We start from the raw sequence: 24,498 nt of genomic DNA, 5'->3' as shown, positions 1-24,498 counted from the left end.
GAGAGCAACTGCATCTGTACTATAGAAATGCAGTAGACAATATCTAACTACTAGATGTTTTGGTGGGCAAGCTCCTATTTGGATAAAATATGATTGTCTAGTAAAATTCTGCCCTTTAGAAAGGTGTCCAAGATTACAACAAGTAGAATGAATTTGGTGGGTAGTTAGTTCTATAAATATGTGAACAGCAGGAGTTGCATGGTGATGTCTGCTTGCATTAATAAATTATAAAATCAAGATTGAGTAGGTTATCCAAAAGTGGTGGCAAGCACCAGAATGACTGACTGAAATACACAGACAAATCTTCTGATTGTATTCATTCATTGTTAGCAAGTTAATGATTATGCAATCATGCTCACCTAGGCATAACATTATCATCATTATGTTGGAAGACCTAAATTTTGGTTCCCCAATATGGTGGTCACAGGCATGAACAGCTTTTTAATGCCTCCAAGTTCCCTGCTCCTGATTTATTAATCTCTTTTGAGATGTTGAAAAAAAATGTGTTTCTGAATTGGGACATGTGTACAATGCAAAGTAATAGGCTGGCTTCCAATGCCATCTTACTTTACAAGAGAATCTTTATGCATAGCAAATAAAATCTTAGACTGGAGCTTTCTTGGGGCATTAAATAATAATAATAATAATAATAATAATAATAATAATATGGTAGGAATCCTCTTTGTTCTCGTTACATACATGCATAAGTACCTGGTTTCCTCTTATGCAAGTGGTTCCTCATTCTCTCACAGTTCAGTGCCATGTGGGTACAGCTCTTCTCCCCCCCCACACACACACCAGGGATGGATGATCATTGAAGCATCCCCAGAACAGTCTTTGAACAGCCACTGTATTTGCACCTAAGCAAAAGGTTTCACAAAACTACAGTTCTCAGAAATCCCTAGCATTAAGCCAGGGCAGTTAAAGAGGTCTCAAACTGGAATATTTCTGCATTTGCTTTGGACCAAGGTTAAGTTCTGTATGTTAATTGAAGGCTTTTGGAGGCCTTTCATTTTAAAAATAGTATTTTGTCATGAGGGTTCATGTTTTTTGAAAGCTTAGAATTGATCTTGCAGAAGATAACCCCTAGAGTTTATTCAATTGTAAATAGAGTTTTGAATTTATTGTTCACAATGATGGGATGCTCTGGATATTTATATACAATGCCACACAAAATTTTGAGCTGATGCTAGTCTCTGTTACTCTGGATAGATTTTTTTATAGAAACACAATCCACAAGAAAGGGGCTTGAAAAACACACACCTATTACAACTTGTAGCCATGGTTGTTATGTTCAATTTTTCCTAATTTTTCTAAAGTACATCAGGAGCAGAACACAACTGATTACAGATGATGAAGAGATTGGAACATGCCAAGGTCAGGCTACTCTGCAATCTGTTGGAGAGGCGGGATAAAAATAAAAATTATTATTATTATTATTATTATTATTATTATTATTAATGATTCAGTGTAAATTATGTTTTTTCGTCTGGGATTGATATGTTCCATTTTTCATCACCCATTCAAGTCAAGTAGCTAGGAACCCTGGTCTGTCTTACCAACTGTGAGGAAGAGAGATGGTAGTGCCAGGACAGAAGTCAATTAAGAAACTGTTTCTGTAGCTCTGTTATGAAAATATTTGTGGGCACAGTTCAAAAGAAATTAAAATGACTTCTCCCTTTTATCCTGATGTCTTAAAAAACAATATTTCCCCCTTTGTAGAATACAAACTTGGAAAACATAAACAAGGGTTGCAGGTTTTGTAAAATGAGCTAGAATGTTCCAGCAATATTGACATTCACTTATGTTGTTGGTACGTTCTACATGGTGCTTAATTGCTTTCAATGAAGGCAATTTTCTAGTAAGTTTCAATGAAATGCACTAATGCAGTGACATGGTTGAGTTATAAGTATTTGTCTTCAGTTATGTCAACATCTGGGTATCATTAAACCTGTTTAATCATGATCACTGCAGCTGTCCAGGCCTTTTTGAAAAAGAAGACAGCAGGAGACATTTGCTCTTAATCTGAGGAAAGCGCATACAATGGCAGTGCCCAAGTGCAATTTTTCTAAAACCAGTACAAACTTGCAAAATCAACCACTGTCCTCTCTCCAGTCTGTTTTGAGAAATTAATATAGAAAGCCTTATGGGTTTGACACATCAGATTAATGATTGTTGACTTAAACTTGTTTAAGTTTTCTTTTCCTAATTTATATGTATGGACAGACATGACAATATGGCATGCTTGTGTCTGTTATGTTGACTCATAAGTGTCTTTTAGGTACTGTTCTCTCTCCCTGGATATCAGTTCTTTTCTGTGCATCTTGGAGACTGGGGGCATAACTGATTTATTTACATTTGTCTGCAATCTCACACGGTTCAGGATAGTGTAATAGTAACACATGTGGCACTGAGCTGTTTGCCATCCCTAGACCTACCACAGATCCACTGAAGCCTCCCACCCATGGCTATTCATGCTTGGAGAAGAGTTGGGGGATCTCAGAAGTGTCTAGCCAGAGGCAAAGAGATTATGGTAAATCGTGCATTGAAATCCTCCAGGTTCCTCAGTGGTCAATGTAGTCATTTCACATCTGGACATGGGGAGATAGCCAGATGGTACTGTGATTCCCATCTTTCTCCAAATATGAATGGCAATGGGTGGGAGCCTTTTAGCTTTTCTATGGTAGGTCGGGGGGTGGGGGTGGCTTTGGGCACTGCAGAGAGAGGAAAAGAATATCAAGAAAAAATATGCAAGCATAAAGTTAACTTATGCATATCTATGCCACTAACAGGATGCCAGCCACTGTTTGAGATCCATGTAATCCTACCAACAACATTGGTCTCAGTGAGGGTATAGACCTCCTGATCATTTACTGAATTATTTGATCTTAGACGATCATACGTTATGTAAAGGTTCCATATAGAATGAAGCACTATTTAAATGACACATTTACTCCAAACTAGTGAGGGCTTTATAGCATCTGGAAAGGAGCAAAGAAATAGATAGAGAGCCAGTGTAACTGACAAATAATCAGTTTAATATCTGATTATTCGATTTTCTAAATTTCTATCATTTTTGCTCTAATCAATAAATGTTGATCAGATTGCTCTTTAGATTTGGTTGATGTCCCCATATTTTGTGTAAGCTGAGGGCTGTTTGGAAAGCTTTGACTTAACCAGGAATTGCTGTTTTTGGTCCGTTTTGTCAGAAAGTTGATATAAAAGAAATTTTACAAATTGTATGTGCTTCCAGTCAGACCTTTGTTTAATTCAATCATAAATTTGGAAGTTCAGATCCTGAACCTCAATCTGGGCAATGCCAGATACATTTCCAAGTGGTCTACATAACACACACCCAGCAGCAAGCTGTCTACAGCTTCCAAAAAAGTTTACTGCTAGGAGTTTTGAGTTGCATAGTCCTAAAATTGCCTAAAAGCAGTAATCTAAACAGGAAGTGATTGAGGCATATATCACTTGGCCAGATCTATTTTCTCCAAGAAGGAGCGCAGCTGTTCTACCAGATGAAACTTGTACAAAGGCACGCCTGATGTTTGTCCTTCATTCTTGTTGCCAGCCAACTGCCTTGTCTTTTTGACTTCTTCTGTTCATGTAAAGGAAATTCCTGGGATGTGTAGTTTTTCAGAAAGTATTTAGCATAGAATAGGTATAGTTATAGGTGCTTAAATACAGTAGGCATACTTCAATGAGCTGAAATCAATGGTGTCAAACATGCCTAGCTCTACACTGGATGTACGCTAAATCAGAGTTGCATGAATATCAAGGTTACTTACAGTTTTTGCCCTCCTGGTTATGAGTCCTGAAGACATGATAAACTCTACCTTTACCTCTTCTTGTTAGCACTCTTCATAAGGGCATGTGTTGGGCGCAGTTTTGTAATCTTTGAAACAGAATAATCCCTTGCAAATGCATTGTATTCTGTTGCTGCAGTCTTTAGCCACTTTTTTCCACATTCAGAAACCACATTTTATCCCAAGGTCTAAAATGGGATTAAACTTCTGAATATTTTTTTTACTGTCGCATTAATTTTTCTCCTCTTCATTTAGAGTGAATAGATTGTATGCACACTGTAGTATTTCTACACCAGTTTAATTGCCATCGCTCCAACCGTCAAAATCTTGGGATTTGTAATATGGTACATATTGTATTATATAATATAGTAAATATTATATATGTACTACTTAGAATTATCTGGTATAGAGCTCTCTCTAAGCCAGTCTTGCGAGTGCTGTTCTTCAACAGAGAACTTTTAAGTCTTTTACCAAACTACAAATGTCACGATTCCATAGGATTAAATCATGGTAGTTAAAGTGATATCGAAGTGCTAGAACTGTCTGTATACACCATGGTCTAGTATGTATGTACCATAGATGTAAAAAAGGGCAGAATAGAGCTACTTTATATTCAGTAGCTCTGTAGAATTTTGTTAGGTGGTGTTTCTCATTTATAGATGAAAAGGCCATGCTATGACACAACTATTAAACAATTAAGTTTTTTCGCTCTCCCTTCATGTCTTTTTCTCTCCTCCCTTGTTCCTGACTCATTCCTTTTTTGGATCTGTTTTTAAACCAGAAAGGAAATCGGCAATGGCCTCACCAGTGTGTCCTGTCTTTAAGTTGTGGCACCATCTAGTTGTTGGCCATAATCCAGCTGTGAAGACTAATCCAGTAACCACAAAGAACTATTTGTTTGTTTGTTCAGAAAAATGTGTACACTGGCTTTCCCCCCAAAACAAACTCATCTGCTTATATTAAAATTGAAATAATTCTACAAAACCTTCCAAATTTCAAAAGAGATATGTGGTGCTCTCTTTGTGTGGCTCCTGCTTAATAAAAAACAGAAAGGCCTTTTTTAATGTAGAATCAAGTGTGAGATCCTCTTTCCGGATCATCATCCCATGTCTAAACAGAGCATCTCTAGCACTGACACATTTGATCTTTCCAAAAGCAGTGTCACTCTGCATTTATGAATGTTCTTTGTTGTACCTGTGTATTGCGACCTGTGTCTAGTGCCACAGTATATAGCCATTGTCATTTATACTCAATGTTTCATCTGTCCATCTCCTTCCCCAGTAGGTGGAGGTGACTGGATCTTCTTTCAGCTGCATACATACTCTGAATGAACTCCTTTTTTTCACTTTTTCCGTTTTTTCCTGATTGGTTTCAAGATGGAAGAAGGCTGTGCAGTGAACTGTGAGGGATTTGGGAACAGAGGAAATTTTAGGGCTGGAGGCAAAGAGAACCCTAGCACATAACAAAAATAAAGTGTTTCCTCTCTAGGGACAGTAGCAGACATATTGCTTAAGGCTCTGGAAGGACCTATTTCCATTTTATTCAATTAAAAATAAGTGTTGGTGCAAGGGTGAGAAAATGGAAGCTTTATCTTCCTCCCACCAAGAGTGCGTATATGCCTTAATAAATAATGTAAACAGTGGCGGTGGTGATGAAGTTATTGCTATTTATTATTTACAAATTTGTCCTATTGTTTTTTTTAAACCTTGCAGAATTCTTAACTCTGAGTAATTGGCATTGATTTGCACTCTAAGAACTCTCCAGCAAAACTGTTTGTATGTCTGTGAACTTTTATTTAAACTGTAGTGCTTTAAGTAAGAATAAATAATGAAGAAATGCTACTGAGAATAGGCATTTTGGTTCTCTGAGGTTGGAGGTTTTACCTACTCTCTCTCCCTTTAATTTATCCTCATTGCAAAGTTCTCTCTGACAGAAAAAAAAATCTTAAGCAGTGAGTATATTTCCATAGTAACAACATGGGCCCAACATGTTAGGTCATTATTAATTATTTGAATAAATTCGTGGGAGTCTTGAGATCCAGTGAGACGTCTTTCAGGAATGATAATTGTCCTTTTCTAGTAAAAATGTTGATATTTAGCCATTCGAATTCTTCTCTTTCAGTAACATATCACAGTCCTCAAGCCTGTTCTTCCAAAATAGTCTTTGGTGTGTCTATGCTATTAGCATCTTTCCGTATAATCCATTGAAGAACTCCAACTACATTTTTCAGTAATACATCAAGTTCAATGCAGTTGTAGTTAACAGTCTCCCATCTAGATACAAGGGATGCATGGATAGTTGTGGTTATTAGGCTGTTGTTTAACACCACACACAAAGACACCATTTCACTTTTTTCAAACAGCATGGAGGAGAGTGCACAGCTAAAAGGATTGTGAATTGACGACTTTTTAGTTTCTTAATCATATGTTTATTTGACTGGTTCCATCTGAATAAGGGTCATCAAAGGAAATATAAGATATATTGTAGGAAGTGTAAAAGCATACATTATTGGATGAACAGTGTCATTTAATAAAAGGAAAGATTACTGTACCTTTGATATTTTTTTCTCATTTCCTAGTATAATAACAAACTAGAACTGCAGAGTAGATTAAACACATGACATTTATTTTAAATTTTCCCTCTCCTTTTAGGAAAAACAAAGGATTGCACTAGATTTGCTCCTCCTGGTGTCTGTGTGTGTGCATGAAATTGTTGTTCAGTGCAGGGGAGGGAGAGAACATAATGCAGAATGTTCCTGTCTAATTCGCCCCTCCACTTTTGTGGTAGAGTGTTTTATTTCTGTTCATTGTAAATATAATTGCCTTTGATGGTGAGAAATAAGATGGCAGTATCTGGGACTGCAAAAACAAATTGCTAATTCCTATTCTAGTCTGTGTGCATAATTCCATTGGAGAACTTTTGGTTATCTCCTGGCTAGTGGCTGTTTCATGTTACTTCTAGTCAAACTTCTGATTTGGATGAAGATAATGTTAAACCCAGACAAACAGCAAAGCTATTTACAGCCTGAACTAATTAGGGTAGTTAAGAGCCATCCTATTTTCCCAGTGATTCACTTTTGGTTTCTCTGCTTCATGCAACACTACATCTGAGTAATTTCTGACTGAATTGTTGCTGGTAACCTGAACTGAACTTCCTACATCAAACATGCCCTTTGAAATAACAACATAGAAACCGATTGCATTGCATATTATCTAGAGTCGTCTCAAAAAATAATTTGTCCAATGTAAATCTCACTGATGGAATGGGTTTACTCTAGTTGACACAACCAGTACTGTACTTTAAGCTGCAGATACTACACTTTACAAAAAATGAAAGCATAGCATCTCTTTGGTTTCTCAACTTCCTGGATGCTATTGTCCAAATTATATGAATTTTATCTTATTATTAAAATAATAATATCAAAACCATCCAGAAAGTTGTCTGAAACAGAGGTCTAACTATTTTATCACTATATTTTCAGACGTACCTATGCAGGCTTGAGGAAGCAATTTATGAATTCACAGACCAGCCAAAAGTGTATATTTTGGATTATAATTATTGAAACAATGTATAATTATAAAATGACGGTGTCTCTTGGACTTACAGTTCCAGGTCCATGAAACCCAGTGAAAATCGGAAGAGGTGGTATATAAATAAATATTTATTATTATTATATTATTATTTTGATTGATAGCTGTCAATGAATTGATAGATTGAGGGGTTAGTCTAGACTCCTAGACTTAACACATTACATTGAATAATCTTAGTGGAGTTGGTTAATAGTATTACACTTTCAAAAGGCTGTGTGTTTTTAATGACTTGTAGGAGGCTGTGGAAGTTTGCAACATGGAATAGATACGGAGCAGCCAATGATGCTAAGGCTGCCTAACCAAATAGAAAATACAGGATATTTTTAAAAGATCATTTGTCACTGTGGTGTGACTTCAAATGGTTACTTTTATTTGTACAAAATAATGCTTTAATACACATTTTTAAAACAAACATTTAAAAATAAATAAATTAATAAATGTATATCCCATGCCTCTATGAAATGCAATTGGGCCGTTTATTACAGTAATGTCCAAATGCATGTATTTTAATATGAAATGATTATTATTTTTTAGGAATATTCTAAACATGTCCAGAATTTTTGATACAATTTTTAATTTACAAATCCTCTATCATAACTGTCTATTAGTTTTATAAACTAATAAATTAGGGAACATTTAATTACATCTTCTGTGAGTGTGAAACTATTACCTCCCATTTTATATAGAATCCCTATTTCTACTTGAGTGTGCTTCTTCCTTCTTCTGCAACTAATTCACTGATTTGTGCAAAGAAAACCTCAGCATGGATTAAGAAACACTGGAACTTGGTAGTTCTGGACCATAATTTTAAATATGAAATCTCTGGCTCAAACTCTTTTCCATTTTCTGGTCATGACAGAATGTAGTACCTTCAACGCAGAATTAATGTAGAGCTCCTGGAACAGTCCTATGGGTAATAGGCAAGCTTTTCTGGTTATCTGTTAAAGGAAGAAGATGATACTTCTATGGTGATGATACTTCTACGGGATCTAATAGCTATTAGATCCCGTTGTGCTGATATGCGTAATAGTGGCTGCTTGTTTTAATCCTGCTGATTTCTGGAAACATGGATCTCATGGAGCATGGAATTATAGAATGAAAAAGCTGTTAAGTGATTATTTTTCTACAGTCTTACTGCCAAAGAAAGGCTGTTTTTGAAAAAGACACTAACCTTCAGTAATTCATCAGATATTGTACTGTAACTTGTGCAAACAGTGGCCTGTTACAGACAGCCAAAATAAAGCTGCTTCGAGTCACAGTGGAGGTATGGTGTTTCAATGATGCATGCGTCTTAAGAGTCCAGAAGTCGCACCAAAGCCACACTCCAGCCCTAAGGACTGGAGCATGGTTTTGGTGTGGCTTCTGGACTCTTAAGGACGCATGCATCATTGAAACACCATACCTCCACTGTGACTCGAAGCAGCTTTATTTTGGCTGTCTGTAACAGGCCAGTAGTATATCAAGAGATTTGGTTGGACTTTGTGAAAATAATTGGAATGGGAATGAGTTATGTGAAACCAACAGAGAAGATATAAAATGGATATGAGAAGCCAGACTCCACAGTAATTTTTAGAAGATTAAAAATGTTAGAAGGTTAAAAATATGACTTTTGTCGTGATACTTAAAATAATGGTAGTATCTAGCATGCCATCTAGTTTGTTTTTCCACCTGGTGACCTGTACTATTATTTTCTTGCCACTGAAGGAAGCATTATTTTCACTGTTGTGTAAACTTTGTTGCTCATATCACAGTAGAGTAGAATTGGCCAACAGTAAAAAATTCAGCAATAGATTATGGGACATTTTATTGATTTGTTCATTTATCATAAATTGTGCAAAGAATGATCAAATGTATGATTTGAAAGTATATAGAAATTAACCTGCTTCATATGTTAGTATTAGAGTAGACCCTGTACGTGTGTGTTGAGTCTTTTCACAAGATCTATATAGCACATCAGGTGGAATTTACAATGAGTTATAGCTTCTGTAATCCCAAATGTATATTTTATGTCCATTTGTCAACTTCAGAAATCGCTACAATGGATATGTATAAGGTACCTCTGGCTCACACCTTATGTGTTCCTGCAAATGCGAGTGTTACAATGGTGCATTACAAAAACTACTGTGAAAATCATGTGTTCAAATGTGGAGTAACAGATATAATTGTTTTTAGTTTTTAGACTGATACGAATGTGTTGTATTTATTTGTTCTAGGAATTATATTTTACCTATTCTATCTGTGCCATAACTCAAGATGCCAAATAAATAGAATTGGTTGAAAAGGGGGTAGAGGTTTAATGAAAGATTGAGCTGGGAGTGGTTAAATTAAAAATGGTCTCTATTGCTCTTGACTCTTTAATGAGACTTTCCTTGCTTATAGAGTGTTTTCATAAGACTTAAAGCATTTGTGGACTTGGGTTAATTAGTGACGTTGTATAGGGTATTCCTTCAGAGTTTTATTGACTATTCCTCTGAATTTGTCACCAAGCCATCAGACTTTATGGCTCTCTTTAGTGGAGTAAAACTAATTAGATATGTGAAATAAACAAATGGCTTCTATTCCAAAAAGTCTCTCATAAATAACTATCCCTTTAAAGCTTCAAAAGATGAGTCTGCTCTGTGTGTTTTTCTTCCGATAAGTGTGAAGAGTTGACAAATAAACTTTATCTTCCAAGAAATCCTCTCTCCAAGACCTATGGAACTCAGAACCTGTCTGTTGTGATGATGTTTAATGTTTGTGGCTGATTTCACCACTTTCCCATTTTGAGACTGTATGTTGGGCTGCCTTGCTTGATTGTGCTGCATCAGCACCCTGTACGCTTGCAAAGTATGTATTTAAGAGTGTACAGAAAGTTAGCATTCTTTTTGAGGTAATCTGTAGTGGCATTAGAATGTCTACAGTATGACCCTTTCCTACACTGCTCAGAGACTTCAGAAGTCTGTGGCTGTGTGGGAATGTCCACATAAAGACTCATTTCCATGTCAGGTTGCTCTAGTTATTGGAAGGGCCTTCAGCACAGAAGAGGAAAGTGGCATGGATTTAATGCTATGTGACTTTGGACTCAGATTTTGTGAAATAGTACCGAAGCACTTCTGCTGTACCGACTGTCATGTCAGTAAACATCAACAAGAGCCTCTAGCTGCACTTACTGCTCAGCATGTTTACCTTTGTCAGCACCACCACATCAGAATAAAGAAGAAGCTGAGTTGATTTGGCAGTTTTGTAAATGGCCTTAATATTTAAAAACAGCAAAAATGAATCTATGGCTCTTTATGTAGGTATTCAACAGAACAAAGTTCAAGAAATCCTGAATTAGAGCACCTGTTGCTCACATGATGACTTGCTAAACAGTCTTTCCTAACTGTATTGGAATGTTATTTTTGGACTATAGTGACTGTTATTCCTGACTGCTCATGCTGGCTGAGTATTCATTAATAAGTGTTAGGGAAGATTGTTCTGAGTAATTGTCATTTCCCCCCCGCCCTCCAAATTCAGCCATCCACCCCGTGCCCTACAAGTCTAGCCTCAGCTATGTTATGTTGCATATTTTCTTCGTGTTTATAAAGACAAGAGATTAGTTGTCTCCCTTGTTTTTCCTGATAACTATAGAAACTTGTCACTTGCGTGCCCTGAGTGAAAACTTTGAAATAAGTATTTAAACTGCCATTTGATGTATGACATAATATAGCGAGATGGAATTGCATCCACAATACCTCTGCATTACCTAAAAGCCATGCATTAGTTCCACACTAATGCTAAACCTCCCATAGTTATCCTTTATCTGCTCCTGATCAAACCTTCAGAACAGGTTGTTTCATCTGACAGGCTTCAAATGGCTGAGTTGCCAATGTCCATCTTCTGATGTCCAGAACTTGATGCTTCTGGCTGTTCGTAGGATGAAGGCTGAGTTAGACAGAACAATGGAATATAGATCTTCTTTCAAATGCATCCAGTGTTCCTTCATTCTGTAGACTCTAGCCACAGATTTAGTATTTTGCTCTTGCAGCTGCCCTATAGCTCTACAAACATTTGGAATCAAGTGTTCGAGTATGATTAGGAAAATTTAAGCTGAAATACTTTGTTGCTTCATTTTCTCAGTCAGTAGTGAAAAGTTCCAAAAAAGATTCCTAGGTCATCAGTTTTCACTACCTAGTTTAAAGAGTAATGGTAAATTAGAATTTGTAGTCAGATTTTTCTTGAATAATACTTTTCATTTTGAAGGACTATGTCATAAATCAACAAAATGCATTGGTTTCTACAATAGTTGGGTTTCTTTGCTTGGATAGGAGTTCTTCTTGTTTTTTTCTCCTAGTTTTGCTTATGACTTGGAATGGCCTTTTGTATAATCTGCTTTAAATTATCTTAATTCTATTCAGATGCCCTATTTTTGGGTGCATCATTTACTTAAAGAATCTATTGCTGAACAGCTGAACAAGTATGGAAGGTGTTTCTAGCTTGCTTTGTAATTTTACAATGCTAGCCTTTGCTGTCTACACAGAAGTAAGTCAGACTAGGTTGAATGAGGCTTATTCCTATCTAAAGAGTATTTTTTCTCTCAACCTGTTGCTACTGGTTGCATTGCTTTTGGTTTTCTAAATACTGAAAACAGAATTGTTGCAGCATCCTTCTACTCTTAATTGGTCAAAAGAGCTTTACAAAATTAACATTAAATGGTCACTTCATTTAAACCTCTTATAATAGGTACATCCAAGTACATGATGATTATAATTACGATTACAATTACTATTGTTACTATTATTATTTGACTAGCAAAGACACACGGTTTCATGTAAAAGTACTCTTACCACATCTTTCTTTTTCTCCTTGCCTGCTGATTTTTATTGATTTGACAATGCTTTAACTGCACAGAATGATCTATAATTCTTGATTTAACTTAATTCTTGATACATATCAAAATTAGTACTAAACTGTTGTTATACAACTTTAAATGAAGAGTTGTCCATCTCTTGTTTGCATTCCCAAAAATTTAGGTTATGGTATATTCCAAAAGTGGACATTGACGGATAGCAGGAATAATTTACCTGATGAGATTAGCACTGGAAAAGCAATTGACAACCACACATTAACTAGCATTAACTAGTCTTGGAAGTCTCCAAAGTTATGATGTTCCCTTTTTGAGGAGTGGATACAGATTTGTACACTAGCGCTGTATCTTCCTGGGTATGTGTTTATACTTCCATGTAGATAGTAAAAATGGCACCATGAGAGTACAATGATTTTTTTTCTCTTGAAAAGATAACTAATCCTGTAGTGTTGCCCTGCCATGTTTGGCGAACTGCATGCAATGTTATCTTTAAATATTCCCTATTTATTGCAGTTTTCAAATCTCCAGGTTTGCTTTCTAGTCAGTCATTTGTGGACTCTTCTAATCAAGGGAGAAGATGGAAATCTCATATTCCTAAATGCTAAATATAAAAAAAGTTAGTGGTAATGCAATTCATCAAGACTCTATATTCAAGCGAGTGAGAAGGGATTTGTACTATACCCACTCTTGTTTGCTATGATACTTGCAGTACAGCATGTACTGTCTTCCTAGAAATTTCTAAGATTGGGGAAAAAAATAGCTCTGATATCTTGCTCTGATAAACTCCAGCTTTCATTCATTCTCTTTCTCTCTCTCTCTCTCTCTCTCTCTCACACACACACACACACACACACTCTCTTCAAGCATTTCTCATGCATATCCTGTTGATCTCATGTTTAATGTCCCTAATCTAGTAACCTATCTGTTTCTGGCTCATTCCAATGTTTTGGTTGGTTCACTGGTTACCACCTCAGTAGGTTTAGTTGTACATGGTATATTTAGGTTGGTTCTGACATGGGAGGTGGAGGTGGGATCCTTCTTGGGTAGCATGAAAATATAGCCCCACAAACCTGTTCAATCTGTCTACTACTGCTTTACATATTTATTTGTATTGTGACTCCTCTGTACATTATAATATATAAAAAGACATTGGTAATGAGTCTATGTAAAATTGAAAAGAAACACACTTTTGAAGAGCTTAAAACTGATCCCAATAAAAGCATAGCTATTTACCAAAATTATTTACATTCTTAGATTGTGAACATATCTCTGTTACCTTCCAAGAGAGCATTTCATTCTCTTTTAAAATTGTTTTCAATCACTCCTTGGCATTTAGAGGCATTTCACAAAGTCTGTTCTGCAGATGTGGAATCTACAAGTTTTAAAAAGCCAGTTACATATAAAAAAATGTATGTATCGTCTATTCCATGTCAGTCCTTCTAGCTAAAAATATTGCATAGATCTTCAGACTGCTGAACTACTCTCGTTCTTTTTTGTAGTTCATGACACAATCATACAATTGAATTTAAATCTGTGTTTAGATTAATGTTTTGCCTTTAATGTGTGTTTAGTTATGCCATATATTTTGTATATTTAGTTTGAAGCAATGTGAACATTTTCACCCGTCTGGTTTTGTCCTGAGCAATGCACATGCTTTATTAGATTCTGGTTAAACAAAATGGAAAGTAGCCAGCAATTCCATTTCCAAACCTGTTTGTGAAATAACCAAACAGTGGCCTTGCCTACATGTGCTATTAAATATAGTATATTTTGTTTGTTTCTCTTTACAGTCTACTCCGTATGTAGTTTTGTACATTTGTATCCTACTTTTTCCATTCAGTGGTGCTCAATCTGGTGAACTTGGAGTTTGCAGCTGGTCTCCTGTCCAGCCACTGACAAGATCCAGACCTGTTTAGCTTCAGCAAAGTGGCTGCTGTATCATGTGGCATTGGCCCAACTTGTTTGAAAGGCTAAGGAGACGAACATAAGTTGTATGTAAACAGGAATAAGCATGGCAAGCAGTTTGTGAACTGTGTGGGAAAACAAAGGAGGGAGGAGTACCTCTTTGCACTCCAACTCTGGTCTTAGTTAGCTTTGTCAGTCCTGCCAATCCTGCTGGTCAGTCCACCAGCAGAACTTGGAAATTTTACCTTTGTGGACTACACGTCCCATAATTCATTGTGGCTAGTAACCATGAAGCAAGTTGACGATAGGGTGACTTGGAGTCCTGTAGATGAAATCTATGGAAGCTGCACAATGTGTGCAGATTATTGAGGAACCCTCAATAACCTTATGGACTGCAGGAGACTTTTCCAATGGGCCTGGCCAAACCACTCTTAGGATCTAATTATATCTACCCTTTGCATATCTCATAACTGGTATGAATTTGCTTGTGTGTGGTCTCCTCCTATTATATATGCTCAATTTGGTTTTGCAAACCCTAACAGAAATGCTACTCTTGGCCCTTGCTTACACAGCCTTATCTTGTTGGAAGGTGGTTGCTTTGATTCAGTAGGCTTTACCTTGGCAAGAGAACCAAAACAGTACATATTCTTGGGTTCTAAATATTGTTTGTGGAACAGAAAACAAATGAGCTTTGTCTGAACTGCACATTGATTTCTTTTTATATAATTAATTAGCTCCTTGGACTGTCAAATATTGAAATATTTTTATGGACTGGTTGCCAGAAGATTTTTTGTGTTATAATCTGGAAGGACTTCAGCATTCTGAAAGGACAGAAGTCTTTTGTTTGTAGAATTATTTAGCCAGTCCACCTGTATTTCTCTTGTCCTTCCTTCCCATTCCCTCATTCTCAATTGTTTTGATGTGTCTCTAAGAAACATAGTAAAAATGTTTTCACCAGTAAAGTCATTGATGGAGTGAGCAGTGGGGAAAACATTGCTTTGTGAAGGGGAAAAAAGAGTTTAATCAGTTACTCATTGCCAAATTTATTTGGATTATAGAGAACCAGACTGGTGTTGTGGTTTTAGCATTGGACTGTGACATACTGGAGACCAGGGTTCAAATCCCCATTCAGCCATGGAAACCCACTGGATTACCTTGGGCAAGTCACACACTCTCAGTCTCAGGGGAAGGCTGAAGTAAATCACCTCTGAACAAATCTTGCAGAGAAAACTACATAGTTTGCCATAAATCAGAAGTGACTTGAAGGCACACAAAATCAACGTTTGTTTGAAAGTCTAGTTTTATTCTTTGTAACTTTGGTCCGAATCAGAAGCTCCCCACCTCCACATTCCACCCCCAAACTGCAACTTTTTGCTATATGAAAAGCATTGATGGGCTAGATACCCAGAATGGCAAGTTGCCTGGCAATTAAGCCAACAGACATCTCTGTTAGTTTTAGGAGCATGGAATTAATTAGAATTAGCTTGTTATTTATAACTAGTTACTTCCAAGCCCTGGCTTCTTAACACCACTCCCTGGGGAACACAACCAGGATGGTGCTATTCAATTTGTGTTCTTCTCTTGGGGTTCCCAAAGATATCTAGTTGACCCCTATGAAAATAGAGTGCTGGACTTCATGGAACTTTAGTCTGATCCAGCACAGCTGTTCTTATATTCTTTAAATGGTTGGACATTATTTCCACTCTGCTGTACAATTCCTTCTGTGCAGTCATTGGGCATGCCTTTATTTTGGGACAAAGGTATAAATCTGCATAAAAACAAAGCAGATGCCATCTTTTCTCCAAAGGAATCCTTCTGTTCATCCTTGGACGTTGAACACTTAGGCTTGCATTTAAATGTGTTGTGTGAGCCTAAAGGGAAGCTGTTGATTTCCCTTTCCATCTGCAGTCTTGTTTCGTCTAATCCCACTCTTCCAAAAAAACACCTTTACAATATCAGCATCTTATATTCACAATGGGCTTCAGCAGAGAGAAGAGAATTGCCACCAGCTTGTTAGGATGTAAGCCTTAATGCCCTGGATAGAGAACCTGTGGCTCTCTGAATGTTACTAGTACACAGCACTGGTCATCCCTGGCCATTGATCATCTTGACCAGAACAGATGGGAGCGGAACATATATGTAGGGCCACAGGATCCCCAAAACTGCCTTAACATGTGCTTATTTGCACAAAAAAAGCAGGGTGTGTGTGTGTGTGTGCGTGCATGCATATGTGTGTATGTGTACATTCAGTAAATGATTAGATAATCACAAAGTGTCTCTTTTTTCTGGTACTTGCCGCTGTATTTCTTATAAAAATTAAAATGTTAGCATATATACATATGAGATTCAGACAGACAGACAGACAGACAGACAGATAGTGTGCCCAAGTTCACCCAGTGCATTTCTTGGCCAAGCCTTGTCTCCAGAGTTGTAGTCCAATGCTCAAACAAACCACTATGCTATACTGGCTCAGTGGTTGTGTTACTTCTTCAGTTGAAAATATTAATAGATATGTTATCTTGTGCTATCAGGACAACATAATCATAGTTAAAATTTGTTTTATTTATATACCCTGGTGGCGCAGTGGTTAAATGCCTGTACTGCAGCCATTCACTCAAGACCACAAGGTTGCGAGTTCAAGACCAGCAAAAGGGCCCAAGCTCGACTCAGGCTTGCATCCTTCCGAGGTCACTAAAATGAGTACCCAGACTGTTGGGGGCAAATTAGCTTACTTGCTAATTAGCTTACTTGCTGTTCACTGCTATGATCTTTGGAATAGCGGTATATAAATAAAACAAATTATTATTATTATTATTATTATTATTATTATTATTATTATTATTAGCCTCTGCTTCTATGTCTTCATATGTGTATATTCTGTTCAACTGAACTGTAGGGCTGGGGTTTAGGATAGAAGGTGCAGTACCACACATTATTCAATGTTTAGTGAATATGGAGTTGTGTTTGGCTTGAGAAGAACATGCAGATGCAAGTGTACTGATGTCTGAATCTGTCGTGCTTCACATTCTGTTAATGTGTTCTCTTGTGATTTGGATAAGAATATGGAGAGAAACAGCTAAAACAGCTAAAATTTAACAGCAGGGGAAATTTGGGGAAAATCCATTTCTAAAATAAATTTATCAGAATTTTACAATCTTATTCTCCCCTTCACTTAACATTACAAAGGAAGTCGTGTGCCTTATTTTCTCACAGATGTACAAAACTGAGCACATTTAAAAAGCAATACATACATTATTAAAAGCTTATGTTCTCTTCTTATATGTTTTTTTTTTTACATTGTGGTAAAAATGTGTTATTGCCAGATAATTAAGAATGGATTTTAATTTCATCTGCTTCATACATTTTGTAAAACTGTTATTTCTGATGGTCTCTTGCTAGAACTGTGAGAACATGGGATGTCACCAATGACAAAAAACATAAAGGTGTGTTTAAACCACGGTCAGCCCAAGGTAAACGCGTGATACCCACAAGCTGCACATACAGCAGAGATGGAAAACTCATTGCAGCTGGCTGCCAAGATGGGTCCATCCAGATCTGGGACAGGAATATGAACGTAAGTGGTCATCTTTTTTTCTAGATCAACTGTAAAAATAGTTTTGCTTGGGGTAGGGTTGCCTATCTGCTTTATAGATTGCAGTTAAGTGTTTGACTGCATAAATCACAAAAACCAATGGCTAGCTATGAAAGAAATGGGAGCGCCACTACATTTGATTGTCCTGGTGCAAAATCTGTACTCAGGACAAGAGGCTATCTTTAGAACAGAATACAGAACAGAACTGAACAGAAATGAAGTTTGCTTCCATTGTTCTGTGTCTTGTTCTCTGGAGTAGCAGAAAACAAGCTTGCTCCCTCCTCAGTATGATATCCCTTCAAGTATTTAAACAGGGCTATCAAGGAGAAGAAGGCCACATTCAAGATGGATAAACTAAATCAGGGAGGTCACCGGCCTGAACCTGCAGGGCACCATGAGCCAAAATTGACTCAAAGGAAGTTAACAACAACATGGATGCACATTGTCCTGTTGACTGGGATTCTAGCCATGCTTCCCAGCATATATTTAGTCCATTGTGTATGTTGTGTGCTTTCAAGTCATGTGTTTCAAGTCGTTTTCAGCTTATGGACCTATCATGGGGGTTTCTTTGCAAGATTTATTCACAGGTTTGTCATTGCCTTCAATTAGCCCATGTTACTAGTTGTCATTTTAAAGAAATTGTCTCTAACTGCTTTAGGACCAATCACAGCAGGCAAATAGTGTAGGTACTAAACTGCTATGCAATTTTGTGAGAAATTTGCTTATTGCTGCCTTCTGGTGTTTTTAAACAATGAGTGAAATCACAACTGAAACTTACATTTAGAGGATCTATTGCTAGTCATAGCAATAGCTGTTCTCTTAAGATGGCACTTGAAACTGTTCTGTTTTTCTTAATGGAAAACTAATTCTTTCCCATAGAAAATAACCAGGAAAATTTAGCGTGATTGTGATTGGGGAACACTATATCAGTTTCATATAGAATGCGTCTCCAAAGATAGAAAAAGTATTTCTTTATTTCTTTATTTCTTTGGTTTATATCTTAATTTTCTCCTGAATAGGACTCAAAGTGACTCACAATATAAATTAAAACAGAAATTTATGTTCTTCCTAACATGGGTCTCTTCTCATGCACAAAAACGTAGTGCTGCTGTTTTTTCATTTCATAAATTTGTGTAGAATGAAAATAAAAATGTACAGGTTTAAAATGCATTAGCAGCAAAACCCTCAAGAAAATAGAGAGGGAATAATTCCTTTTTCAACTCACTTAAGCTCTATTCAGCATGATCAGTGGTCAAGGATTCTGGGAACTGCAGTTAAAAATAGCTACAGTTATCTCTATCTAGATTTTCTGCAGCGTGACCATCAGCTGAAGTTCTTGATGCAGCAGCTGGTTTACACTAACTATATGTGGGGTAAAAAGTCACTGAAATTCAAGGGATTGCTCATAAACACCTAAAAAAAGTCTGCATGCACAACAATGTATTATGCCATTTAAAAAAACCCCACAGAAGTTCATAAGGAAACTGACATTCATGAAAAAGCAGACTATTAGGAATGCTGTTGTTAAACTTTGCACCAGAAGCCTTACTATTTGAATGCTGTCTACATTTACATCAACAGCTGCACAGGTGATGAAAGCCAGCCTCTGAAAAAATTATTATTCTGTTGGAACAAGTTTATACATTGAATAACTTCTGAAACTGCCATGCCATTAAGAAGTTTTACAAGGTTTATAGTGGAAATAACAACAGAGATAAAAAGCTGACAATCAAAATAAGTTGGGTTGTAGCTGTGGACTTGTGGCTGAATATTGAAGCCTTTGAAACCCTTCTCACTCACCTGCCCCCTCTTTTTTTCAAGTGTTGTGAAAAGCTGGTTTGGCTGATATTATAGTGCTAAGTTATTTGATTATTATATTGTTTGCACAGATTTTTCAGACCAGACAACCGCACTGTGAAGAAACATGTCTTTAACAATTCACTATAGAAGCCTGCTTTGGAGCACATTGTACACATGCTTAATTTTCAAACTCTTAAAGGCTTTTATAATTTTTTTAAGGCCTTTATAATGTTTAGAACTGCACATAGAGTTAGGAGTGGAATATTGTGTCCCTATCCAGTCATTGCTTTCCTACAGATGATGGGGAAAGATAATTACCATGTTTCAAGAATTATGACCACTTCATTCATTTACTTGCTGGAAACATATACAATTGCCTGAGAAAATACTAGAAGAGAGATTTCAGTCATTCAGATACTTTCATTGTTATATGCTAGTTTTTTCTTGTGTTGTCATTGTGATTGTTCAGGTAGAAGTACTATTTGGAGTGGAAACTATCCAGTAAATTTACAAGGTGTTTGACTGTTGGCCACAAATTGCTAACAATGAAGAAAAGCACCTCCTTTGTCTTAGCTCTTAATACAAAGTCATGATTTCATCTGAACCTTTGAAGAGTAGCTACATCTGGAAATTTCTTGAGTAAATAAAAGATGAATGGCATCCAAATAAACAGAATATTTTCCTTGCAAGCTCAAGGTAGACTTTTCATATCCATAAGTATCCCACACTTTTTATTCCAGAAGTATGCATGCCAGACCTCTGCTGCAGAACCTGAAAAATCACTTATAGCATGCCAGAACCAAATATTAACTTTTTTATTCTCTCCTGTATACATCTGTTCTAGCAAGTACTTCCTAAACTCTAGCCTGAAAATTGCACCATAGGATTGTCAGATGCTCCTCCCTCTTGTTGAAATGTAAAAAAGGGTACTGTTCAGTTTCTAAATGCATTCTCTATTATATAGTAAACAGTTTATATTAAGGTGCTATCCAACTGTTTGTATTAACCAATCCAGTGACAAGAGGCAGTTCTGAAGCTGAAGCTCTGTCATTCCTAATGAAAATAACTCAGTCACTTGACTCTTTTAAGTATGCAGGAGAGCATGCTATTCTTAAAGAGATGCACATTGTTCCTTAGTTTCAGCCATAGATAATCTCTCCAACACAGAACAGTTATGTTTGTACTTCCTAATCTACAGGGCCACACTTCTTATTAGAAGCAATTGGGATTGGGAAGGACAGTTTGTTGGAGGACAGAGCAGTGTGTTACATTTGGACTGCTCTGTACTCCTTTAGTTGTTCTGTTGTCCTGAGGTAAAGTGGAGAATGCTGACCCTCACTTTAAGCCAGTCAAGTTGCTTTCTGTATATGGAATGAGGAGGGGATGCCTTCATGTTCTTTGTCTCAGATAGCAAAGTGTCTTGGTCCATCCCTGCCCATCTGCAGAATATATTGATTGATTTGATTTATATCCTGCTTTTCTCTCAAATTGGATGCAAAGCAATTTAGTATAAATTAAAACAGAACATCTGAAATAGTATGAAGCTACTAGCTTGGATCCTGTGTTAGAAGAAAGACAGCATATTCAGACAACCAACCAATCAGGAGCACAAAAGTTTTTTAAAAGCATTAAACTATACATTGAATTTAAACACTACATTTAAAATGATAAATACTAATTAAAATTAAAACACATTGCACATCCAAGAACATCACACTCAACTGCACATCACTCCCACCTTGGTCACCCAAGGCTGATGGCCTGTTTAAACGAGATGTATTTCTGCTGGTGAAAAAGAAGTATGGAGCAGCCAGGCTGAACCTTCCTTGGGAGTAAGTTCCAGATCCCGGGAACAACCAAAGTCTCTCTTCTGTGCCATACAAGAAGGAGGAAGGAAGGTATCGGCTTTTAGGCTTACTCTTGTTTTCAATTTGAGGATAATGTTGGTTTTGTTTTATAAGGGAAGAGAAACCGCAACTATCTGAAGGTTGTAAGGAGCCCTGGTGGCGCAGTGGTTAAATGCCTGTACTGCAGCCACTCACTCAAAACCATAAGGTTGCGAGTTTAATCCTAGCCAAGGGGGCTCAAGCTCGACTCAGGCTTCCATCCTTCCGAGGTCGCTAAAATGAGTACCCAGCTTGTTGGGGGCAATTAGCTTACAGTTGTAAACCGCTTAGACACTGTTATTTCAGTATGAAGTGGTATATAAATGAAGCTGTTTGTTTTGTTTTGTTTGTACTGATCTGACCCAACAGTCCCAAATCCACCAAATAAAGGCATGTTGAGATAGGTGAGTCTTTGAGACAGGAACTTCTTTTGTAGCACCCTTTTGGTTGTTGAACCCTCTTCCTAGATCTATATTTCTCTGTATTGTCTTATATATTTTATTATTTAATGTTAATATGTATTAATGTGTATTATGTTAAATTATTTTTATAGAATGTATGCCATAGGCAGGCTTATTTTATTTTATTCTATTTTTAACTGATTGTATGTAAAGTGCTGTGTAAATTTACAGTACTCTATAAATAAAGCTTAACAACAACAACAACAACATGTCTAGTGAAGATAACCGTGGTGAGTTTTTAATAATGTCACTTTCAGATCTCAATATTAATCTTTGGTTCTTCTTTTTTATTCTTTGTGACACACACACACAGGTTAGACTGCACCTTGCATCAAACCTGTTCAGAAATTTTGGCATTCTGTATGTTTTGTATCTGCATCTTTTAAAGAGAAAGCTAGCCCAATCAAAGAGGCAAACTGTGCAACTGCCATGGGTTCCAAAATCCCAAGAGAGCATATGTCAGCAAGACCTGAGCAATGCATTTGATGACTGGGGCTCTTTAGGCTCAATCATTCTTAGCATCACCATGAAGTCAACCTGATAACAAATAACAACAATAACAACAGTACTTCAGCAATATATGTGAGCTTCACCAATCTGGTTTTCTGTAAGTCATTTGAACTGCAGCTACCATCATCCAACATATTAGCCATGTTAGCTGGAATTGATAGGTGTTGGAGGCCAAAACATCTAGAGAAGACCTAGACTGGAAAAAGCTGGTGTATTTCTTGGAGAGATAACTGCTGCCTAGACTTTGAACAAAGAGGCAGCTCATTGTTGAGTTACCCTATGCTCCGAGAAATATTATTGCAATTGATCCTTTAATGTACTACTATTGCATTGCTGAGCATGTAGTGATTTTAAAGAGAAGTGAAGACAAAAGAGGCATATTTGCCAAGGACAACAAAAGGGATGTGAAGACTGAATAAATATATTCTCCAAAGAAAACAAAAATTATTCAGCTGACCCACTGTTAAAAGACCCACTTCCTAGTTTGAAAACATAGACTAATGTGTTTGGGAGAAGACACAGAACATGGCAGAGCTAGCTCAACACCAACAAAAGAGATGTTTATAAAATAGCAAATAACTGAATTAGATCTGCTATGTGGTATGTTGGATCTTGAGAACTGGAATAATCATGTTGGCATTTGGACTGTTGATAACAATTTTGAATTCACACTCTGTTGTTTTTTCACATGATAATGAAAAACATTCCCTGTGAGCAGAGGTGGAATGCACAGTACAGATTCCAGATTTGCCACTAACAGTGCTCTTTAAAATTTTGGTATCTTTGAAATAATAGCTCTTAGGTTATTTTGATGACACTGTAGGAATTATGCTTTGTTTTAAGGAGAGCTTTAAATGTATTTACTTCTGCATGGCTCATATTATCAGAATGATTTTACAACTAACCCAGACATGAATGAAACCAGAAAACCCGGGATAGGCAACCTACAGCCCGTGGGCCAGATCCGGCCCGGTGAGGTCTTGGGATCAGCCCCAACCTAGTCCTGCTGCCGATTGCCGCCAGGGCCTTTGGCCTATCAGGAGGAGGCGGGCGGGGGGGACAAGCGGCAGGCAAGGGGAGCAAGCGGGGGCAAGAGGCAGGCAATTGTCTATCGAAGCCTCAGAAACATGCATTTATATTAACATTTTTTTAAAAATCAGCAAATTTTTTTGCGTGTGCCCCATTTTTTATAAAAATGTCCTCAATTTGAAAATTTTGTCCTACATTTGTCCCGGTATATATATATATATATATATATATATATATATATATTTAATTATTTCTTTTTTGGCTTCGGCCCCCCAGTTGTCTGAGGGACAGCAACCCGGCCCCCGGGTCAAAAAGGTTGCCTACCCCTGCAGAAAACAAACAATTAGAGATGCTAACTTTGATCTACAAAAGACTAAATTGATACAGAGAGCCAGTGGGGTGTAGTGGTCTGAGTGTTCGACTAGGATTCTGGAGACCAGGTTTTGAATCCCTGCTCAGCCATGGAAACCCACTGGGTGACCTTGAGCAAGTCATACTCTCTCAGCCTTAGTGGAAGACAAAGACAAACCTAACTGAGATCTTGCCGAAAAAACCTATGATAGGGCCGCATTAGGGTTACCATAAATCAAAAACCACTTAAAGGCACACAGCAGCAGCAGCAACAACAACAACAACACTGATACATCTTTAATAATTTTTTGTATGTGCACAGAGATTTGGGATCCCAACCTAACATCTCTAGATGTGTTAGACTACAGTTCCCATCAGCTCTTGCCAGTATAACTGTTGTTCTTGAATGCTGCGTGTTATGGTTCAACAAAATTCTCTAGGTTGGAAAGACTGGTTTGTGTTGTCAGTTCATTTTCTTTTTATCCCTTCTTTATACAGGAAAAGAGGATCATAAGCTACAGAATGCATCATTATGGTAAAACAAGCAGAATCCAAGAATTAGTATGAGAGCCGGGTTCAGCTCCCCAATCAGCCATGAAATTCACTGAGTGAAAATTTACTTGGGCAAGTCCCTTTGAGGAGGATCCTGAAGCCTGAGATTTCAGAGTCAAATCTGAGACTTGAGAACAGCTCCAGCAATATCACAGGCATCAGGCTCTAGTGATATAATTAAGCATAAT

At 37.1% G+C, this 24,498-nt stretch overlaps 1 protein-coding gene across 1 annotated transcript in view; it reads left to right on the top strand.

Annotated features, from left to right (window-relative positions):
• Positions 1-24,498, top strand: part of LOC149324101 (WD repeat-containing protein 70-like) — a 163,457-nt gene that overhangs the window by 84,207 nt on the left and 54,752 nt on the right. Inside the window, exon 10 of the mRNA XM_089496437.1 lies at positions 17,529-17,703. Within this exon, the coding sequence (XP_089352563.1) occupies positions 17,529-17,703 (175 nt within the window). The remainder of the gene's footprint in view (positions 1-17,528; positions 17,704-24,498) is intronic.

Source organism: Sceloporus occidentalis, unplaced genomic scaffold (assembly GCF_023333645.1).
Source record: "Sceloporus occidentalis isolate IW3139 unplaced genomic scaffold, rSceOcc1.0.p SCAF_1, whole genome shotgun sequence".
Taxonomy (NCBI): Eukaryota; Metazoa; Chordata; class Lepidosauria; order Squamata; family Phrynosomatidae; genus Sceloporus; species Sceloporus occidentalis.
Note: the sequence above shows the minus strand (reverse complement) of the source record. Positions and strands in the feature narration are given on the sequence as shown.